General features: G+C 39.9%; 1 protein-coding gene across 3 annotated transcripts in view; it reads left to right on the top strand.

Moving 5' to 3' along the window:
• Positions 1-17,925, top strand: part of PBRM1 (polybromo 1) — a 116,094-nt gene that overhangs the window by 74,976 nt on the left and 23,193 nt on the right. For all 3 annotated transcript variants that reach the window (XM_040628702.1, XM_040628703.1, XM_040628704.1), the window contains exons 19-23: positions 3,285-3,470; positions 4,381-4,538; positions 5,179-5,442; positions 10,968-11,113; positions 13,503-13,660. In XM_040628702.1, the coding sequence (XP_040484636.1) occupies positions 3,285-3,470; positions 4,381-4,538; positions 5,179-5,442; positions 10,968-11,113; positions 13,503-13,660 (912 nt within the window). The remainder of the gene's footprint in view (positions 1-3,284; positions 3,471-4,380; positions 4,539-5,178; positions 5,443-10,967; positions 11,114-13,502; positions 13,661-17,925) is intronic.

Raw genomic sequence — 17,925 nt, forward strand, 5'->3', positions numbered from 1 at the left:
AGAGAGATGACGAACTACTGCATCCATAAAATAAGAATAGGAGGCCATAAAACTGAACATTCACAGGACAGAAAATTTCTTTGAGGGGTGCCTGGGTGGCTCAGTCAGTTAAGCGTCTGTCTTCCTCTCAGGTCATGATCTCAGGGTCCTAGGATCAAGCCCCACATCAGGCTCCCTGCTCAGCGGGGAGTTGTTCCCCCTGCTTGTGTGCTCTCTCTCTGTCAAATAAATAAATAAAATATTTTTAAAAAAGAAAGAAAAAAGAAAATTTCTTAGATATTGAAAATATGGTAAACCAACAGAATGAGAAAATATTCACAAGTCATATATCTGATAAGAGTCTAATATCCAGAATATTTAAGTTCAGAAAATGGACAAAGGATTTGAATAGATTTATCTCCAAAAAAATTATACAAAAGGCCATAAGCACATAAAAAAAAATGTTCAACATCATTAGGGAAATACAAATCGGAACTACAGTGAGATACCACTTCATTCTTTTTAGAATGGCTGTTATCCACAAAAAAAAAAAAAAAAAAAAAAAAAAAAAAAAAAAAAAACCACAAAAACCAGGTATTGAGGATGTGGAGAAATTGGAGCCCTCATACATTGGTGGTGGGAGTGTAAAATGGCACAGCCATTATGGGAAACAGTTTGGCAATTCTTTAAAAAGGTAAACATTGAATTACCATATGATCCACGAGTGTAGACCCAAAGAACTGAAAGCGGAACTCATACACATACTTATATACCAATATCCATAACAGCATGATTCACAATAGGCAAAAGGCAGAAATAACCTAAGTGCCCATTAACTAATGAATAAACAAAATGGAGTATATGCACACAATGGAGTGTTGTTCCCTACGCGGATGAACCTTGAAAACATGCTAACTGAAATAGGCCAAACAGGAAAGGACCAATATTATAGGATTCCACTTATATGAGGGACCCAGAGTACCAAATTCAGAGACAGGAAGTAGAGTAGAGGTTACCAGGGCCTGGTGGGGAGGAGAGATGAGTTAGTACTTAATGGGTACAGAGCTTCTGTTTGAAATAAAGAAAAAGTTTTGTAAAGAGATCGTGGTTATGATTGCACAATATTATGAGTGTAATTAATGCCACTGAATTATCTACTTAAAAATGGTTCAGAAATGTCAAATTTTATGTGGTGTATTACCAGTTTTTAAAAAACTAATAACATACCAAGACACTGAATTGTACACTTTAGGGAATTGTATGGTGTGGGAATCACATCTCACTGAAACTGTTTAAAAACAATGATGGGTTAGGGGCAAAAAGAGGATGGTGTTTAATGGTACAAACTTGTAAGGAGTAGTAAATAGTCATGGAGTGCTAATGCACACTGAAGATAGACCACAGTATCTTAATATGAGTGAGTAAGTGCTGTGATAAATGTCACTACAGTGTCAACAATATATAAATGAATCAAAGTAACTGGTTGTATAACTTGACACATGATTATATGCCAAATTGATTCCGTTTAAAAAAAATTGTTAGTGATGGCAGAAAGGAAACACTGAGAGAAGGATTAGAAGATGAAGAAGTCTCCCAGGCAGTAGAACAACAAACAAATAAGGAGAAAGATAACCAAGAGATCAACCTAAGAGGCCCAGAATCCAGGGCACAGTTCTTCCAACTTTCTGCCACTATATAACAAGGATCTCCTTTCCAAGTCATTTTCTTCATTTCCACCTGTGCCTTCTACTGCCAAGTCCTTAATGTCCGTTTCTCTGCCATAGTCTATTCATGGCAGTGGAGGCTTTTTCTCTTCTGCTCTTCAGAATTCTTCCAGTCTGTGTTCTTGTCCAATTCCAGAGTCACTTCCCTATTTTTTAGGTGTTTGTTGCAATAACACCCCTCTGCCAGGTATCAAAATCTCATCTAAATATTATGAGCTTTATGAGCTCAAAAGTCCTGAACCTGATTATCTAAATCATTTAAATGGGTGTATATGGGTGAGGCTCTGGATATGATCCCTGAGAACACATGCATGGAAGAATGAGAGACATTCTCCTTCAGAAAGGGAGAAATGAAGAGGAAAGGGTCATTAGTTCAGGCAATCTTGAAATCCAGCTGGGCAGAGTCATTAGGTTCCAAGTCCTAGAAATATTCCTCTGTGACTTAGCACTCTGCCCTCTGCATCATCCGTTTTCATGAAAGGTAGCACATGTTTGCAGCTGAGTAGTTTTATCAACCTGTTTCCTTTCTCTAGAATTTTGGGGGTTTAACTAACACTCTTTCATATTGTACTGTCTCTGTCCCTTTCCATTCAGTTGACAGTGTTCCTGCTGGCATTTAATCTCAAGAATCTTGTGAATCTCTTCTGTATCTTAGAGGGATTCATTTGACTAATCAAATACCAGATAACATTTTCCACCAAAATCAGCAAAACTTTTAGAAAATGATATGGGGCGTCTAAGTGGCTCAGTAGGCTAAGTGTCTGTCTTCAGTTCAGGTCATGATCCTGGGATACTGGGATTGAGCCCCAGGGCAGACTCCTTCTCCGTTGTCCTCTGCCCCTCCCCCCACTTGTGTGCTCACTCTCTCCCAAATAAATAAAATTGATTTAAAAAATTATAATAGGAGTGTTGGGGCAAAAATGGAGAAACAGACCCTTGTGGCCACACAGTGAGGGACTAAAATTGATACAGACTTCTGGGCGTCGGTTTGAATATGCATTTAAAAAACATTTAAGGTGTGCCTGGGTGGCTCAGTCACTTAAGCATCTGCCTTCAGCTCAGGTCAGGATCCAGGGGTCAGCTCCTCCCCCCTACTTGGTGTGCTCTCTCTCTCTTTCTCTGTCTCACTCAAATAAATCTTTTTAAAAAAACATTTAAAATGCTTATTTCTAGCTGTTGCATTTATAGAAAAGTATCATAAGGAAATAATCAAAGATGTGGGCAAAGCTTTATCCTCAAAAACACAAAAACCCTGGGGCACCTGTCTCGCTGAGTTGATGGAGCATGCAGCTCTTGATCTTGGGGTTGTGAGTTCAAGCCCCATGTTGAGTGTAGAGATTACTCAAAAATAAAATCTAAAAAAAACCCCAAAACCCTATGGTATTTGCAAATGACGGCTTGCCTAGTAGCCATCAAAAAGTATTAGCAAAAATAAGTCTTGTTGAAAATCATTAATCTCGGGAGCTGTTCAGTGTATCTTTTTATTATTATTATTTACTTATTTATTTAAAGTAATGTTTGACTCCTGCATCTGAATCCCACGTCCCATTAATGGGAACCTTTTTGTCTTTTTCACCGAAGAAGCTGAAAAGAGTGAAGACTCTTCAGGCGCCGCAGGCCTCTCCAGCTTGCAGCGCACGTACAGCCAGGACTGCAGCTTTAAGAACAGCATGTACCATGTTGGGGACTATGTCTATGTGGAGCCCGCAGAGGCCAGCCTGCAGCCGCACATCGTCTGCATTGAGAGACTGTGGGAAGATTCTGCTGGTAAGTGCGTTTTCAATCGAAGGGCAGATTGGTGAGCTGGGACTGTTTTACTCCTCCTTGGTCCTCAGGGAAGAAAATTGTAACTCAGACATGTTATGCCTTGCAACAACCGTCGTTCTGCAGTGTATCGGTAGATAGAATTAAGCACCCGCTTAATATAGGATTAACATAGATCTAGGGCCAGTGAGTGGCACAGTTGAGTCAAAAGAAATGCAGCTTCCTGAAGTGAGGTTGAGATTCATTCATGCAACAGCTATTTCTTTAAAACACCCAGTAAGCCGAACTGTAGAATGGCAGAGCCTCACAAGAACTAAAGGCTCGTGTTTTGCCCCTGGCCAAACGACTCTGGTACACATCACAGATCAAAAGGAAATTATTATAGTGTGACATGTGCCTTGGCTTAGAATTTGATTTCAAAAAGGCATCCTGGAACAGTTGCCTTTGACTTAGGACATGGAGAACAAATAGGAGTTAACGGAAGCCAGAAGCAGACAGAAACGTGATCCAGGCGGTCCAGTGCCCTCCGCGACTCCTCACGAAATACCTTTGTGTTCCTTCCCCTGAGTGCTAAATGCGTCCTTTACATGCTTTAGATGCTCTGTCCTCAGCAAAGCACACAGTCTTGAGTGTGTCCTGGCCCCAGCAGCCTACGGCAGGTCTCATCATCTTCTTCATTCTGTATATTATACATCTTTTAATATGAGGGGGGAAGTAGCATTTTTTAGGCCTTGTTATACTTCATTACTTTAAAGTATTGTTTCTTCTAAGATAACTATTTCAAGAAACTGTGGCCTAAAAAGCACATTGTGAGGTTCAGGCCATGGCAGAATGGAGAATTTGCTCATTTTGTAAAGAATGTGTCATTTCTGTTAATGGTAATTTCCTCTCTCTCTCCCTTTTTGTTTTTGAGGTGAAAAATGGTTGTATGGCTGTTGGTTTTATCGGCCAAATGAAACATTCCATCTGGCTACACGGAAATTTCTAGAAAAAGAAGTTTTTAAGAGTGACTATTACAATAAAGTTCCCGTTAGTAAAATTCTAGGAAAATGTGTGGTCATGTTTGTCAAGGTAAGAAACTCCTTAGTCCCCAAAGTACAAATCATTCCATGAAATAAAATTTACAAACATAAAAAATGGGTATTTATAAACTAGGCACTGTGTTTTAAACTTTGATTTTTTTTTTTTTTTTTTTTTTTAAGCTCTGTCTGTATGGCATTGTGTAAAGATTTGGGAGGAAATTTGCTCATGGCGATGAAAGACCACCATTTGCTGCCTACACTACGTAGCTAAATGCAGTTAGCTTAAATTTTTTTATATTGCCAGGCTAATTCTGAGGATGACATTTTCTGGAAGATCATTAAAAGTTGTCAGTGCTTTTTAGGTAATAAAGTATACTTGTTGTGTATCTATCTGATACAGGCATATTGAGCCCTGCCCAAAGCTTTTAGGAACATTATAGCTGTATGAAATGCTAATATATTTTCAAAGGGCGGTTGGTAAGCTAAAGGGTATGTATTTAATAAGGCCGTTCTGTAGCAGGGAGATGCTTGTACATTGCTAACCATTTACTATTTGTTGTTGACTGTCAGAAAGTCTTAACAGGTTAACTTTTGTTTGTTTGCTTGATTGATGTGTGGTTTTGGTTTCTTTGGTTGACTGGTTTTCAGAAAATTCACCTAACTAATAATCTTATCCTTATGTCTCCCAGGAATACTTTAAATTATGCCCAGAAAACTTTCGAGATGAGGATGTTTTTGTCTGCGAATCACGGTATTCTGCCAAAACCAAATCTTTTAAGAAAATTAAACTGTGGACCATGCCCATCAGCTCAGTGAGGTTTGTCCCTCGGGATGTTCCCTTGCCTGTGGTCCGAGTAGCATCTGTATTTGCAAATGCAGATAAAGGGGATGACGAGAAGAACACAGACAACTCAGAGGACAGTCGAACTGAAGACAGTTTTAACTTGGAAAAGGTATGTAGTTAAAAGCCACACAGAAAAGAATTTTACATTTCAAAATATCTATTCCAGAAAATAAATGAATAAAGTATTCAAATTCAGAAGGAAAAAGAGCAACAACATAAAACCTCAGCCAAACAGAAAGAAGGGAACTATAAAAGGACAGAAATTAATGCTTAGAAAACAACAGAATTGAAAAATAGAATTTAAAAGTAAATCCAAGTGCTAATTCTTCAACAAGTCCATTGAGATAAACTACCATCTATCCTAATTAAAAAAGAAGGCAATTAAGCTCAGACATGCAAATGTGAAAGAATTAAAGACTGGTACATTTCTGTTAATCAATTTGAAAGCCTGAATAAAATGAATAATTTTCTAGGACGCTAAATTACTAAAGAATCAAGAAGCGATGTAACATGTAAGTGGACAACAACAAGAAGTTTTTTAAAAATGTTTTGAGAGTTAAATCACGGAGTACTCAGGTCAGATAATTCCATGGGTCAATTCCTTTAACCCTTTAAGAGACCTATAATTATAGTACTGTTTAAATTATTTCAAAGCGTGGAGAACAAAGAAAACTTGCCAGTTTATTTTATAAAACCAGAATAATCTTAATGTCAAAGCCTGACAAAATTAAAACAACGCTACAGTTCAGTCTAACTGATGAATATTGATGCAGAAAATACTTGGAGAAAATGTATTTTTATTTATAAGTGAAATCAAGTTAGTTATTTAAGAACAATATGACCAAGTAGGTGGGAGTTCATTCTAGAAATGCAGCGGTTGGTCAAAATTAGGAGAATTCTGTAATACGCTTCATTATATTAGTAGATCAAAGGAGAAATTATTTGACAAAGTACAGTAACTGTCTTCATTTATTTAAGTCTTTAGACGGATATTTCCTCAAAGTGATTTTTTAAAGTTGTATTTGTTTCTCATGCCCAAAGCCTGCTTGCCTCTACTATTACCTATATCTTTCTGAAAGTAGCCAATGAAGACAAAAAAAATAGTAAAAATATTGACAGTAGAGTGGCAAGACCTTTTCTGCAAATCATGAGGGAGCAGTTAACTGAAGTTTTGAACAACGATTCAACAAATAGGAATTTCAAAATCCATATATGAGTCAATAGCTTTCTTATATGAACAAAACAATAATTCACAAGACTTTTGAAAGTAAGATGAAAATGTTGAGTGTACTTTAGCAGCTATTAGGAAAATCATGTAGAAGAAAATACCTGATTCACCTAACAACAAAATACATTAAGAAATAGCCTTAAAAGGAATATTTGGAACCTAGGGAAAGAGAAACAATCTACTTAAGGATATAAAAGACTTGGATAAACTGTTTTCAGAACTTGACAAAATGGGGTGCCTGGGAGGCTCAGTTGGTTAAATGTCTGACTTCAGCTTGGGGGTCCTGGGATCGAACATTGGGCTCCCTGCTCAGCAGGGAGTCTGCTTCTCCCTCCCCCTCTGCCCCTTCCCCCAACTCATGCACACTTGCTTGCTCTCTCTCTCTCTCAAATAAATGAATAAAATCTTGGAAGAAAAAAAAGAACTTGATAAAGTTATTCTGGCTTTCTTTTTTTTTTTTTTTTTTAAAGATTTTATTTATTTATTTGACAGAGACAGCCAGCACGAGAGGGAACACAAGCAGGGGGAGTGGGAGAGGAAGAGGCAGGCTCTTAGTGGAGGAGCCTGATGTGGGGCTCGAACCCAGAACGCTGGGATCACGCCCTGAGCCGAAGGCAGATGCTTAACCGCTGCGCTACCCAGGCGCCCCTATTCTGGCTTTCTCATGAAAGAATAAACATGCGACAGTCACCAGGAAAATAAAGGGGAAAATAGTAATCAAAGTGCTTTGCCCTGCCAGATGTTATTGTATTTCATATATATATTTATCTATATATATATTTATCTATATATATCTATATATATAGATAAATATATATGTGTGTATATATATATATATGAATTTAAGTTTTATAAATATTTATATATTCAAGTTTTATTTATTTAAGTAATCTCTGCATCCAGCATGGGGCTTGAACTCATGACCCAAGATCAAGAGTTGCATGCTCTTCCAACTGAGCCAGCCAGGTGCCCCTGTGTATTTTATATTTATAAAAAATTGAGGTATTTCAGTCAGTGGGAGGAATAGGCTTTTCACAATTAAAATCCAGAATATAAAGGTAGTATTTTAAATCAGTAGGAGAGGATGGAATCAAATGATACTGGAAAAACAGGTAGCTATTTGAAAAAGAAAAAGGGGGGGGGAGGAAAAATGCCACCTGAACTTTTTTACGTCATATTCCAAAAAGTAATAATACCAAAATAGAAACAAAAACAAAAGAAACAGTACTAGTTGCTAACATAAGCGGATTTACTGTTACTTATCTATATTATTTATTTATTTATAAGCTTAGAATGGGTCCTCTGTATACATGATATAAAACCCACTAGCCATAAAAGTGGGAGGAAGGTCTAAGGACTACCATTTTTAATGCAAAAAGCTCTTCGAAATCTAGGGGAAAAGTAACACTAGAAAAATAGGCAAAGGTCCACATATAGAGGGAGGACAGCCAAAAAAAAAGTAAGAAAATGTGTTAATCTAATAGTTTTTAAAAGCCTGACAGGTTAGCAAGAGTTCCGAAGATTGCTAATACTGCTAACACGTGGCGTGGGTGTGGGGCAGGACACCTCTCCTCTCCCATCCGTGGCATTCCCTTTGACCCGGCCATATGATAGCAAAGTGTTCTCCACAAGGGGCGCATCAGTTTTATTTGTAAAAGCAAAAGCCCTTGGCCAAACCCAAATGCCCATGAATAGGAGTTGAGTAAATTGTCAGACATCCGTAGCATGCAGACTCTGTGGCCAGTAAGCGCAGTGAGGTTGGTCTATCTATGGCACGTGGAAAATTGTCCAAGTCACATGGTAAGAGCATGCTTATAATTAACAGGTGGCCGAATGGAATATGGTCCAGTTATTACTCAAAAAAAAACAAAACCAGTACGCAAATGTAAAAGCAGTGTGGAGAACTGCTGTGTGCTGGACCAGGTGTTTATCTCTGGGGTTGGATCACGGAAGGTTGCCTTTAAGTTTTACATGCTCTAATGTTTGAAATGTTGCCCGCAGATATACTTCTTTTATGTAGTCAAAAAAGAAAGCTTTTAAATTGTTAATATAAAAACTGGAAAAAATTGACTTCTTCGTGTCTTAGCAAAGAAATCCATTTTAGTGTCCTAACAGTGTTACAAGAGAAAGGGAGCTTGGGAAAGAACATAATATTTTTTACATCTTACCAGTATGTCTGGGAATCATAGAGACATTAATTTTGGAAGAATAAAAAATACCAGTGGAAACCAACATGGGAATTAACAGTTTCTTATTCGAATTCATGAGTCTCCAGGGTCCTCTCTCGGCACATGTTTTTGTTTTTTGTTTTCTTTTGTCTCTTATCTTTATTTTAATACTGCCTGGCTGAAACAAGGCATTCCTGGAACATTTTAAAAGAGTAGGTTCAGCAGGTAGAGCATACAGCTTCAATCTCAGGGTAGAGAGATTACTTTTAAAGAAGAAGTTCAGAACAGAACCCATTCCTAAAATAAAAAGTTATATATTTTTTTAAGATTTTATTTATTGGGGCACCTGGGTGGCACAGCGGTTAAGCGTCTGCCTTCAGCTCAGGGCGTGATCCTGGCGTTCTGGGATCGAGCCCCACATCAGGCTCCTCCGCTATGAGCCTGCTTCTTCGTCTCCCACTCCCCCTGCTTGTGTTCCCTCTCTCGCTGGCTGTCTCTATCTCTGTCGAATAAATAAATAAAATCTTTTAAAAAATAAATAAAGATTTTATTTATTTGACAGAGAGAGCGAGCACACGGGCACAAGCAGGGGGGGCAGAGGGAGAGGGAGAAGCAGGCTCTCCACTGAACAGGGAATCAGATGTGGGGCCCAATCCCAGGACCCTGGGATCATGACCTGAGCCGAAGGCAGATGCTTAACCAACTGAGCCATGTAGGTGCCCAGAAAAAGTTATTCTTAATTTCAGGGGCTACTTCATAGCTCCCATTCCTGCAGGTTCCCCTCACCCATTATATGTATAACCTTGCTCATCCTTAAGGATTTTCCAGGAAGACCATTTATATATCACATTTGAGGTCATAAATCAGAACAAATTGTTTGGCCCTTCTGAAGATTTTTCTTCTTTTCAAGTTTGAAGTTTCAGATATTCTCAGGGAGATGCAATAGAAAATGTTGGGGTCTGGAGTTTCCTCAGCTTTTATATGTTTTGGAGTAAATATGTTTAAAACTTAACCACATGCTGCGCCCACTGTCTGCATCAGATCAGAACGGCCTTATTTTCCTTTCCTTTTTTTTTTTTTCTTTTAAGATTTTATTTATTTGAGAGCAAGCATGCACAGGAAGGGGGGGAGCAGAGGCAGAGGGAGAAACAGACTCCCCGCTGAGCAGGCAGAATCGACTGAGCCACCCAGGCCCCCTTCTCTTTTTCTTTTTTTTGCCAAAACTATAAAACAATAATGAATGAGTGTTCAACTGCTTTCGTAAGTCAGGCATCGTTCTGTGTGCTTAACTGTGGAGCGTGTCATTGGAGCTTCCTAACAGCCCCATCTGATGGGTGCACTGCCTTCATTTCACAGATGACCTAAGAGGTCAAGTAATTTGCCCAGTGTCAGAGCAGCCAGTAGGTGACAGACCTTGTAATTTATTCAGAAACAGAGTGTATGTGTTGATGTTACAAAGGTATACTATTCCTTTCCATTCCAGAATAAATCAAAATGATAGCAATTTTATTTTTATTTTTCTAAAATAATTTAAAACCATCAGTTGTTAATGTTAAGAAATTGAGAGCTCAGGGGTGCCTGGGTGGCTCAGTCGCTTAAGCGTCTGCCTTCGGCTCAGGTCATGGTCTTGGGGTCCTGGGATCGGGTCCTATGTCAGGCTCTCTGCTTGGTGGGGAGCCTGCTTCTCCCTCTCCCTCTGCCTGCAGCTCCCCCTGCTTGTGCTCGCTCACTCTCTCTTTCTCTCTCTCTCCCTCTCTCTCGGTCAAATAAATGAATAAAATCTTAAAAAAATAAAAATTAATAAAAATAAAATCTTTTTTAAAAAATTGAGAGCTCAGTAAATGCATTGAAGAGGAAGCTTGTGTAAAATTTGCTCTTTATCGTCCATAGCAGTGTGTGGGTGAGGCTGCTCCTGCATGCTGATATGTCTGTCCCCTGCGGTGCTCCCCACCCCCAAAGTCTATGGGAATGAGGGGGAGGGGGCAAGAGGGATAAAAAGCACCTTGGAGTAACATTTTATGAAACTTAAGTAGAAATTTAAAATAAATGCAATATTTAATAAGACCTTAGTTTGGTTTCAGTATCCCAACCTTGGTTTCCGATCTTCATCAAAACTCTTGCTTATGGTTATTTTTTTCTTTTAACTTAATATGAAGAAAGTCAGCTTTCCTTTCTTACCTCCTCTGTCTACTCCTTGATTGTCAGCTGCCCATCTTCAACCAGTTTCCTTTACCACAGGAGAAAGAAGATGTCCCTGTGGAAATGTCAAATGGTGAACCAGGTTGCCACTACTTTGAGCAGCTCCGTTATAATGACATGTGGCTAAAGGTTGGCGACTGTGTCTTCATCAAATCCCATGGCCTGGTGCGCCCTCGCGTGGGCAGGTGGGTGTTACTGAAGCAGGGAGGATGCAGTTGGGTCTAAGAGATTTGGAGTGGGTAGAAATTCATCACTCTTTAGGATGAAATCAAAAGTCATCATCATCCCCCCCCCCCACAATCCTGTAACTTCCCCAGCTTCCTCACACACACTTGCCCTGCTTTCGTCTCTAGCCACATTTCCTTTAAATCCTACTAATGAACTTTTCTTTTCTTCTCCTACCATTTACTGAATTCTCAACCCAGAAATCTCCCTGCCTACCTTCCTTTAGCTTAAATTTGAGATTGCACTTCCTTAAGAAAGCCTTTCCTGTCCCCTGCAGACTGGATTAGGTCTCCCTGTTACTCTCAGAGCACGTATCAGGTTATTTTACTGTTGGCTTTCCATACCGGACTGCAAATGCCCTGAGAGTAGGGGCCCTGTCCTTTCGCTCACTTTTGTATCCCCTGCTCCAAGCACAGTGCATGAATCATGGTAAGGGCTCAGATATTTGTTGAACAAGTAAATGAATGGAAGTGTGGTTGCACGGCGTAAAACAGCAATGAAGGAGACAGGTTAAGAGTGGTGGGTCTTGGTGTGAGTTCTAGCCCTGCTAGGTGCATGTCCGTAGGCAAGTGATTGACTTCACTGAGCTCCAGTTTCCTCATTCCATTTTTTCTTCATTCAGTAATCATTTATTACAAACCTAGTATTTGCCAGGCTGTGAGGATGCATTAGAGACTAAAACAGACAAATATCCTTAGTCCCATAGATCTTTGTTCCAGTGGGAAGACAAACAATAAACATTGCGAATAAGTAAAGGGTACAGACCTTTAGGTCATGGTATGTGCTGTGAAAAAAAATAGATTGGAGTGTGGGGAATCAGGAGTGCCATGGTCAAAGTAAAGAGGTGCAGAAGTTTAAATAGGGTGGTGTATTTAGTCCCCACTGAGAGCTGAGAGCTGAGCTAACATTTGAAGAAACTGAGGGAGTGAGTAATGTGAATATTCAGGGGGAAAGCTTTCCAGGAATCGAGAACAGCCAGTATGAAGACTGAGAGAGAAATGTGCCTGGCCTGTCCAGATCTGGAGAGTTTGTTGCCGGGGGAGTGAGCAGTACATGGAGTTAGATAGGAGATGAGGGCCACAGCGTACAGTGCCACTCTTGTGGACCTCAGAGACCATTTTCGGCACTTGGGCTTTTCCTGAATTAAAAGGAGTACCATTGGATCACTGGATTGATTGATGTGTGTGTGTGTGTGTGTGTGTGTGTGTATACATACAAGATTTTAATTTTTATTAATATTGTTCCACTGGAACAAAGATCCATGGGACCTTTTTATTTGAGAGAAAAAGCATGAGTGGGCGAGAAGCAGAGAGAGAAGCAGACTCCCTGATGAGCAGGGAGCCCGACACGGGGCTCAATCCCAGGACCCTGGGATCATGACCTGAGCCAAAGGCAGACGCTTAACTGGCTGAGCCACCCAGATGCCCCCACTGGATTCTTTTAAGCATAGATGTGATATCTGAATTAGTTCTTAGCAGGATTGCTCTGCCTACTGGTTGTTGAGAATAGACTTAAAGGGTCAAAGAGAAGCAAGGAGATCTTCTGGGAAGCTGTTGCAATAATCCAGGCAACAATGATGGGTGGCTCAGGCCAGTAGTCAGATCCTGCTGTGAAAGGTTGAGTTAATAGGATTCCTGATAAATGGGATGTGGGGTCCAGAGAGAGAAAGAAGTCGAGGGTGACTTCTGTGTGTTGGCCTGAGGAGCTGAAAGGGTGGAGTTACCATGAACTGAGATGAGGATGTTGCTTCATGTCAGGAACCATAAGATAATGGGGACATTAATAAGCCCAACTTGCTGGGGGTGGTTGTGAGGAATGGTATAATACCTAACACAGCAGTCAGGTGTGAATTTTTATTTTTGTCTAGGGAGATAGTATCTGGCTTTCATCAGATTCTCAAAGGGTGAAGGGCTGTTACACCTTGACACTCAAAAAGGTCAGGAACCACTGCCTTAAAGGAGTGTCCGTGACTCATGTGAGCTGACCCCGAATATGGATGGTTTGTGTATTTATTCGGCTGATGAGTCCATTGACAGATGCTTAGTTTTGTTTTCATCAAGAGCATTTCAGGAAAAAACCTGGAGATTAACTGAAATTATTAGTCATATGCCTTGGTATTGTGTGTTTTTTCCCTCAGATGAATAGCCGGTGTCCCATCTCCTTTTCCAAATGTCTTAGAGGGGGGAAAAGTCAAGAAAATTGTCTTATTACCAAAATAGTCAACAAAACTCCTCTAAATAGTAAATATCATTAAGTTTTTGGTTAAGAGAATTTTTGATAGTTTAATCCTTCAAGAATGAAATCGATCAGAATTCTGTTTTAATGGAATTTCTCCATTTTCCCCCCAAGAATTGAAAAGGTATGGGTCCGAGATGGAGCCGCATATTTTTATGGCCCCATCTTCATTCACCCAGAAGAGACGGAACATGAACCCACAAAAATGTTCTACAAAAAAGAAGTGTTTCTGAGTAATCTGGAAGAAACCTGCCCCATGACATGTATTCTGGGTATGTATTTATGCCTTTTCATTTAATCACATCCATTCTACAACAGTTGATTGAATACTCCTGTGTTAGGCACTGTTTTGGGTGCTAGGTATACAGCGATCAACAAAGCAGAGTCTCTGCTCTCTTAGAGACCTAACAATGGGGCAGAGGTTGGGGAGTCAGTAAATAAGTCTATAGGACATCAGGTAGTAATTGGAGCTATGAATGAGAACAAGGCAGAGGAAGAGGATAGAGAGTGATGTTGAGGGGAGGTCTTGTGTTAGGTAATGTGGTTACCAAAAGCCTTTCTGGTAGGTGACGTTAGCAGAGCCCGTAAGGCAGGAAGAAAACCATCCGAATACAGGCACGCCTCGTTGTATTGCGTTTTGCTTTATTGCACTTCACACATGCTGTTTTTTAACAAATTGAAGGTTTGTGGCAACCCTGTGTCAAGCAAGTCTGTTGGTGCCATTTGCTCATTTCATGTCTCTGTGTCTCTGTGTCACATTTTGGTCATTCTCACAATATTTCAGACTTTATTACTATTACATTTGAGATGCTGCAATCTCATGATAAAACCTTAATGCATGAGGAACTGCTTTTTATGGATGAGCAAAGACAGTGGTTTCTTGATAAGGAATCTACTCATGGTAAAATTGCTGTGAAGATTGTTAAAATGACAGCAAAGGATTCCGAATATCACGTGAATTAGTTGTTAAACATCAGCAGGATTTGAGAGGATTGACTTCCAAGTTTGAAAAGAAGTTCAACTATGGGTAAAATGCTATCCAAACAGCATCACATGCTACAGAGAAATCATTTGTGAAAGGAAGAGTCGATCGATCTTGCAAACTTCACTGTTGTCTTATTTTAAGAAATTGCCACAGCCACTCCAACCTTGAGCAACCACCATCCTGGTCAGTCAGCAGCCACCATCATCCAGACAGGACCCTCCACCAGCGAAAAGTTGGGGACACCTGGCCGGCTCAGTCAGTAGAGCATGTGACTCTTGATCTTAGGGTTTTGAGTTCAGGCCTCAGTTGGATGTAGAGTTCACTTAAAAAAAAAAGTACAACTCACTGAAAGCTCAGATGATTGTTAGAATTTTTTAGCAATAAAGTGTTTTTTGATTATAGTGTGTACATTTTTTTAGACATAATGCTATTGCACAATTAATGGACTACAGTATAATGTAAACATAACTTTTATATACAATGGGAAACCAAAAAATCATTTGACTTGCTTTATTGTGATACTCACTTTATTGAGGTGATCAGGAACTGAACCACAGCAAATGTGAAATGCAAAGCCCTTAAGGCATAGTATCTGGGCATGTTTGAGACACAAGAAGAAAGCTGGTGGCTGGGGCAGAGCAGGAGGGTGTGGCGGGGCACACAGTCACGTAGGTCTACTAGACTGTGCTGAGATTGAGTTTGGAGCGGATAGGAAGTCCTGGTTGTGAGTAGAGAGGCAGTGTGAGCCAGCATATGCACTGGAGGAATCACTGTGGCTGGAGGATGGAGAATATGTAAGAATAAGGTAGGAAGCAGGGGGAGGAGTTAAAAGACTTCTACAGTCTCCTTTGGACTCTTAACCCTAGTAATGTTATTGTTCCTGATCCAGAAATATGCAAGGCTCATGTTACAGTTTCTGTTAGTCATCCTACTGTGTGTTCACCTGCACTCTGCTTCTCAGATGTAGTTATATGCATCACAGACTGTCATTGTTTTCAGCTGTTGTATTTCTTCTTGCCCTGAATTAGTGCTGCAGCTTACTTGCAAACCAGCTACTTTTCCCATCTTTTGGAATAGTTTTCCAAAAGGTTACTAGGTACAAGCTTTATAACGATTACACATGGTTATAAAGAAGCAGCCGTCATGCTTATGGCCAAGAGGAAATAAGTGTCTTACACTTAGACTTTATTTGATCACTAAGTTTACCTACATTGTTTTGGTGCTTTGAATTTTTTCAGGATTGGATATGGTAAAAATGTCTCAATGGCTGGTAGTTTAACATGTTTCCTCTTCATAACATGGTGCACCCTGGGGAAAGGGAGCAAAGGCCAGTGAGGTTATTAAGTCCTTCTTAAGTTTCTGCAGCAGAGACTGTCTTCCTTTTAACTCATGATCCAGACTAAAGAAGTACCCTAAGGCCTTACTCCCTAGGCTAACCCAGCCAGAAGACTCAAAGGGAGCATAGCAAAGGTGAGACTGAAGTCTCCTTTGTTAGGGTAACCATATCATTTATTGCTTTTTTTTCTTAGTGGTTACCCTGAGAATTACATCTTAAATTTGTGGCAATCTAGTTTGAATCAATACTGCCTTAGTATTGATTAGTATTAGCATTAGTGATTAGTATTAGTATATCCTGCTTTTTTTTTTTTTTTTTTTTTTTTTTTTTTTTTTTAGATTTCATTTATTTATTAGAGAGAGAGAACAAAAGCGGGGGGAGGAGGGTCAGAGGGAGAAGCAGACTCTGAACAGAGAGCCTGATGTGGGACTCAGTCCTGGGATTCCAGGATCATGACCGGAGTCTAAGGCAGTCACTCAACCAACTGAGCTACCCAGGCGCCCTGCCTTAGCTTCTGTCATATATTAAACTCTGCTCCTCTACAGCACCATCCCTCCCCTATTGTGTTATTGTCAGAAATCATATCTTTATACTATGTGTGCCCATTGACATGAATTTCTAATTATCGCTTTATGCATTTGTCTTTAAAATCATATAGGAGGGAAAAAAATGATAATTAGAAACTGGAAATACAATATTGGCTTTTATTTTACGTATGTGGTTACCTTTATTGGTGTTTTTTATTTCTTTGTATGGCTTTACATCATTATCTGATGTCCTTTCATTTTGGCCTGAAGGACTCCCTTTAATATTTCTTGTAGAACAGGTCGACTAACAACAAACTCCCCTGTCTTTTGTTTATCTAGAAGTGTCTTGATTCCTCTGTTTTTGAAGGGTACTTTTGCTCTATATAGAAATCTCCATTGACCGTTTTTTCTGTCATGCCTTCCATCTGAGATTCCCATTAGGCCTACGTTGGTGTGCTTAATGGTGTATCACAGGTCTTGTAGACTGCTCATGTTTCTTTCTTCTTTCTTCTTTCTATTCCTCAGACTGATCATTTCAGTTGGCTTGTCTTCGAGTTCACAGATTCTTGTGGCTGTTCAAATCTTCTAATGAATTTTTCATTTCAGCTGTTACACTTTTCAGCTCCAGCAGTTTTTCTTTCTTTCTTTCTTTTTCTACAAGATTTTATTCATTTGAGAGAGAGAGAGAGAGTGAGCTCACACAAGCATGGGGGGAGGGGCAGAGGGAGAGGGAGAAGCAGACTCCCCACTGAGCCGGGAGCCTGATGCAGGGCTCGACCCCAGAACCCTGGGATCATGACCTGAGCCGAAGGCAGATGCTTAACTGACTGAGCCACCCAGGCGCCCCTCAGCTCCAGCATTTCTATTTAGGCTTCCCAGTTCCTGACTCATTCTTAATCTCTGTTTAGTGAGTCAGCATTCTGATTTCCTTTAGCTCTTTGTCTGTGGTTTGCTTTAGCTCTCTGAGCATATTTAAGACCGTTGATATAAAGTGTTTATCTCATAGGTCGTGTCTGGGCTTTCTCTGGGATGGTTTCTGTTCATTTCTTTTTATCCTGTGAATGGGCCATACTTTCTTATTTCTTTGCATGGCCTCATAATTTTTTATGAAAACCGGATATTTTGAATATCATAATGTGATATCCTGGAAATTGGATTCTCCCCTTTCCTCAGGCTTTATTGCTATTGCTTATTGCGGGTCATAGTTGCTCATTTAATGACTTTTCTAAACTAGTTTTTTAAACTGTTTGCTCTTGTGTGTGGTCACTGAAGTCTCTGTTCTGTTAGCTTAGTGGTCAGCTACTGATTTAATAGAGATTTTCTTAAATGCTTGGATAAAAAAAAAAAAATTCCCAGTCTCTGCAGCTCAAGGCTGTGTCTGTGTTGGAACACACTTTCATCACGCAGCCTGAAGTTTACAACTCTGCCTATGCCTTCACTTCACTTCCTGCTTGCACAGGGCTTGACAGTCAGCCAGAAGTGAGAGTTTAGGGCTTCGGGTCTTTTCTGAGCATGTACCCTACATGGCATGTGCATGGCTTTCTAGATTCCCTGGGATGTGTGGAAACTTTTCAAAACTCTTATTCCCCAAAGCATCTCACTGCCCAGCTTTTCTGCCAGGTTTTTTCACGTTTGTACTGTTTGCCCCAACTGATAACCTTTGTTCCAACTGACACCATCTGGTTCATT

The sequence above is a fragment of the Ursus maritimus genome, unplaced genomic scaffold (assembly GCF_017311325.1).
Source record: "Ursus maritimus isolate PB19 unplaced genomic scaffold, ASM1731132v1 scaffold_14, whole genome shotgun sequence".
NCBI lineage: Eukaryota > Metazoa > Chordata > Mammalia > Carnivora > Ursidae > Ursus > Ursus maritimus.